This window comes from Callorhinchus milii, unplaced genomic scaffold, assembly GCF_018977255.1.
Source record: "Callorhinchus milii isolate IMCB2004 unplaced genomic scaffold, IMCB_Cmil_1.0 Scaffold11, whole genome shotgun sequence".
Lineage (NCBI taxonomy): Eukaryota > Metazoa > Chordata > Chondrichthyes > Chimaeriformes > Callorhinchidae > Callorhinchus > Callorhinchus milii.
This window is the reverse complement of record NW_024704752.1, coordinates 5853834-5858564: the sequence shown is the minus strand read 5'-3', so window position 1 is coordinate 5858564 and position 4731 is coordinate 5853834. Positions and strand designations below refer to the sequence as shown.

General features: G+C 46.4%; 1 protein-coding gene across 2 annotated transcripts in view; it reads right to left on the bottom strand.

The window, feature by feature from the left end:
• Positions 1 to 582: 582 nt before the first annotated feature.
• The window catches only part of LOC103176611 (rho guanine nucleotide exchange factor 26), a 29360-nt gene continuing 25211 nt past the window's right edge, over positions 583 to 4731 (bottom strand). For both annotated transcript variants that reach the window (XM_007890371.2, XM_007890296.2), the window contains exons 13-15: positions 2543 to 2613; positions 1651 to 1755; positions 583 to 1323 (exon numbers count right to left, since the gene is read on the bottom strand). In XM_007890371.2, the coding sequence (XP_007888562.2) occupies positions 1181 to 1323; positions 1651 to 1755; positions 2543 to 2613 (319 nt within the window). In that variant the 3' untranslated portion in view covers positions 583 to 1180. The remainder of the gene's footprint in view (positions 1324 to 1650; positions 1756 to 2542; positions 2614 to 4731) is intronic.

Below are 4731 nucleotides of genomic sequence, written 5' to 3'. Positions count from 1 at the left end.
TCCGTCTCTCTTGCCAATAGTTCCAAACTGTTATCAGCACCTTTAAAATGATGTGTATGAACAAGTATTCAACCATATAAGCACTATTAGCAGAATTCTCTGCTGTAAATCTCTATGGTTCTACAGTAAGAAATTAGGTGAGTGAGGGAGCAATAATAAGATTACATGAAAATAAATGTCATGTTGGAGGTATTATTCTAACTGAATCAAGGCAGATAGTGGCTACTGGGTGAGATAATGGGAAACGGTTTGAAAATAATAATGCTTGCATTTGATACAGCACTTTTTTGTAGCAGAAAGATGTCTCAAAGCACTTGACAGGTTCCACTTTTTTTTATTTCGCCCACAAAATATGCAGCCAATTCACTTTACAGTATATTCTGTGAAACGCTTTTGAGACATCACGAAGACGTGATGAGGCGCTATATCAAATGCAAAGATTATTATTACTGTTAAATGACTGTTTTGTAGGCAGACCGGATGAGTTTGTGCACAGCAATGTCCCCAGTTAAAGGAATAAGCAGCCAGTTTTAGGAAGCAAAAAGAGAAGAGCAGCATAAAGATTGAATTCTCCCCCACAAATAACTAACAAACCAGCTTTATTTATCCAGTCGCACAACCAGGGAGTTCCCAGTCAGCAACAGCTTTCATGTGATAAATCGCTGAGCAGCAGCTTTGTATAAAACAAATGTATCCCAAGTCATCACAAAATAAATCAACAGGGTTATTTACAGAGAGCGTGGTTGGGAGGAGGGCTGCTGCCAGTCCAGACAACGACTCCTACCCTAGATAAAGCCACAGCTTCTTGCCAGCAGGTTAACTCTGCCCTCTGACCAACAATTCATTTATGTTCCTAATTCATTATTTGTTGAGATTCAGAGGCAACTTAATTCAAGCCTGTAGTGCAAGTTCCGCAGCTCCTTGCCAGGATCTTCCTGCTGCATTTTATTTGTGTACATCCAGCCTCCGCCCAGCCTTGATCCCCATTTCCCCCTTTTCCATTCGTTCTCAGTCTTTCCTCTCTCACTCGCTTCCCCAGCCCACGCCTTGACTGGCTTCTCACTAAGTTCATCACAAGATGTGAATTGGCATCTCTCTCTCTCTCTCTGGGAGCTGGGTGTGGGGTTTGACGCTGTCTGTCACAGCGAGCCGTCACCGTTTTTGTGTCCCTCATCACGTTCTACACATTGGTTTCCAGTCCCAGCAGCCGGCCCATCCGCTGTATGTTGCTGCTGATCGTGGCAGGGCAGGTGATCTCCTTGGCAATTTCCATGGGAAACCAGCCGATCGCTCCGTCCCTCAGACGCTCCCCTTCGTACCAGCCTGAACACGATAATAGGCAACTTTATTACAAGCAACAACAACAACAAATTGCATTTGTTATAGCGCCTTTCACAGCGGGAGGACATCCCAAGGCGCTGGACAGTCGAGGATTTGCACCCGAGCTGGGGTGGAGGACAGTAAGTCATATTAATTGTTATGGTCCTGACTGATGATACAACAACTGGCATTTACATAATGCTACTTCACGCAGTGTAGAGTCCCGGAGCGCTGATATGACTTGTGATTTTTACTGTACAAAGCACAGTGCAATACTCCCCCACACACAGCTATTGTCCTCCGGGCTGAGCGAGAGGACAAGACACTCACCATCTTCCACCCTCTGGTACAGCAGCACCACATCAGCCACCTGCAGTGACAGTTCATCAGGCTGCCTGGCGGGGAACGTCCTTGTGATCTCCACCTGGGTGAGCGCTGCCAGAGAGAGCAATGGGTCAGTATCATACACCACCCGCCTGCCTGCCTCTGAGATGTCTCAGTGATGTGGCACTATCTCAGCAAGTTTCCACACACCTAATAATAATCCCTCAAGAAAAAAACAATAATTAAATTGGATCACTTCAATCCACGACTGTTTGTGGAGACACTGCTGTGCGCAATGGGCTGCCACATTTTGCCCACAAATATACAGTCAATTCGCTTTACAGTATATTGTGTGAAGTGCTTTGAGACGTCTAGAAGATGTGATAAGGCGCTATATCAAATACAAGGATTATTATCGAGGCGGATCACTAGAATTGCTCAGAAGGGATATTGGATAAGCACGTAAGCTCAAGTAATAATAAAGCACTTTTCATAGCGAGGCTGCGTCTCAAAGTGCTTCACAGGATTTACTGTGGATAGACACAGGATAAAGTGGGGGTCACTATTTTGTACCCGACATGGGGCTTGAACCCACAATCTTCTAAGCTAGAGGGGAGGGTGCTACCGACTGAGCTAAAATGACACACAGTAAACCCATCAAGGAACAAGGGGAGAGAGCTGGAAAATGGGATTAATAAAGGATGATGTGGAAAAACAGATCCACTCCTGTGCATAAAATATCTTGGCACAAAAAAGATTCCTGCGTGTTGTACGTAACAGTCGGCCTCCTTGGCGCGGTTGCTGCAGGCTGCAGTCCTCCCGAGCCTCCAGTTAGGGGCGGTGTCTGCCCATAATTTGTCTCCACACCTCACATAGAGTACTGCGATCAGTGACTTACTTGTCCTGTCTGGGTGTTGTCTATCAGTGCTGCTCTGCCCCAGGGCCGTGAACCAACGGGCTCGTTCGCTCCTGCACAATTAACAAAAAATGGTCACCTTCCTGGGATCTGAATTGTCTCTGTGTTTTGAGAGCCATTGGCTGCTATTCTCACCTCTTACAATGTTTTCAAACACTTAAACAATCCCTCCCCCACCCACATCTGAGCCACAGCGTTACAGTAAAATTGTGTCTCCGAGAGCAAGTGTATTGAATGCTCCCACTTAAAACACTCACCTGGCAAACACAAGATAAAAATAATAATACTTGCATTTGATACAGTGCCTTATCATGTTGTTAAGACAACTCAAAGTGCTTTACAGAATATACTGTAAGTTGCACACAACGATGTCCCACAAACAATCGTGAAGTAAATGATCGATTGTTGGCCAGGACACTGGGAGAAACTCGCTTTTCTTCAAATAGTGTCACGGGATATTTTAAGTCCACCTGAACGGGCAGACGGGATCTGGGTTTATTTTAATGTCTGCAGCACACCCGCAGCACTGCACTGGAGTGTCAGCCTGGACTGCGAGTTTAGAGTCACGACAAGGGGCTTGAACTCACAACCTTTCGACTCAGAGGCAAGTTTGCCAGGCTGACCCACCTCAATGCTGCACGTTTGTGAGAGCTGCCGAGAGCTGTGAGCAGCCCAAGCCATAGTAAATCAGTTAATCATGTGGTCCGAGACCCTACAACTGTGTGAAGCACACTAAATAACCCGGTTGTTTGTGAGTTGGTGGATCGCTTTCCGAGGGTAATAAACCCTTCAAAAACGAGGGAAATAAATAATAATAATTTGGTCACTCAATTTACGACTGCTTGTGGGATACTCCTATGGTCAATTTATAGTGTAATCTCCGATGTTGCTGTGATTAGTCTCAATGATGTGATAAAATGCAACGGTTATTATATAAATGCAAGTTGTTGTTATGGAATATATCTCACATTTACTCCCACGATTTGCCAGTGTTTCACAAGAGGTCGGGATCTGGTGTTTACTCGATCCTTTTCCGCTTCAGATTTCCACTGGGACAAACAAGTCCTTTCACTGATGTCAAGGGGCACAGTGAGGTCCTGGATGACTTACTGCCCTCTGGGCGATGATTCACAAGCTCCGAGACAAAGCCTCTCACTCAACTGCTGGGGGCATGGACCCAGGAAGCCCAGAGGCTGAGATGGCGAGAGTTATAGCCGAGCACCTCCTCTTCACTGCCACTCAAACACTCAGCTGCTGTCAGTTCTGCTACAAGTAAGCTACTTGAGGGCGCTCACACACACGGATCTAACTAGAGTCAAACACTTATACTGGATACAATTAAGTACTTCTAAATCAATTATCATCATTCTTCCACGTTTCAGCTGTTGGTCAGTGCACTGTAGAAAATTAACATGCGGGTAACAGAACATTATGGACACCCTGTATAACTAGAGCACGGAAAATCAATCCAGCACTCAGGGCAATCGTATTCTCTGATTTAGGAGCCACTGCACCTCCGGGAGAACAGTCATGGTTCTGGAGAAACCTCAGACTGCCAGAACTCACATTCAATCACTCGTGATCCGTGTTGCGTGAGGATGACTGAAAACGCTGTCCTTGCCAGCAAAGCCCGAGGGAATTCTCTGCTGCACACTGCAGCCTGGAAGCTCTCCAGAGAGAGAGTCGCCTCTGAGGCGCATTCTTACCAGATGCACAGCGTAACTCAGGGAAATGACCCTCTAACACACTGGGCTGGGAAACACAGGGGAAAGCTAGAGACACCAATCAATCCCCTCTGGGCCTCAATTCAATAGTGCAAATTCAATAGGTTTGGCCAGTGCACTGAATAGATCCTTGGTCTCAGGCAGCACCAGACAGCCCCCTTTCTCACTTCCCCCCCCACCCCCACACAAACATCTTACATTCCATCACCGAGTTACAAAGTTACTAGCTTCCTATTGTGCTGGGATGGGTCTCCAGGGAGTGAATGTTTGCCAAGCCAAGGCCTCGCCATTGATTAACAGACACGTTCGTCTCTGTTGCTAATTCCTCTCTCTCCTCACTTCCAAGCTTTCCTTCACTGGGGGACAATTGTTGCCAAGTCTCGAGGCAACAACCATCTCAGTTGGGAGCATTAACATGTGGTTCCTTCCCGTTCAGTGGCTCTGGGA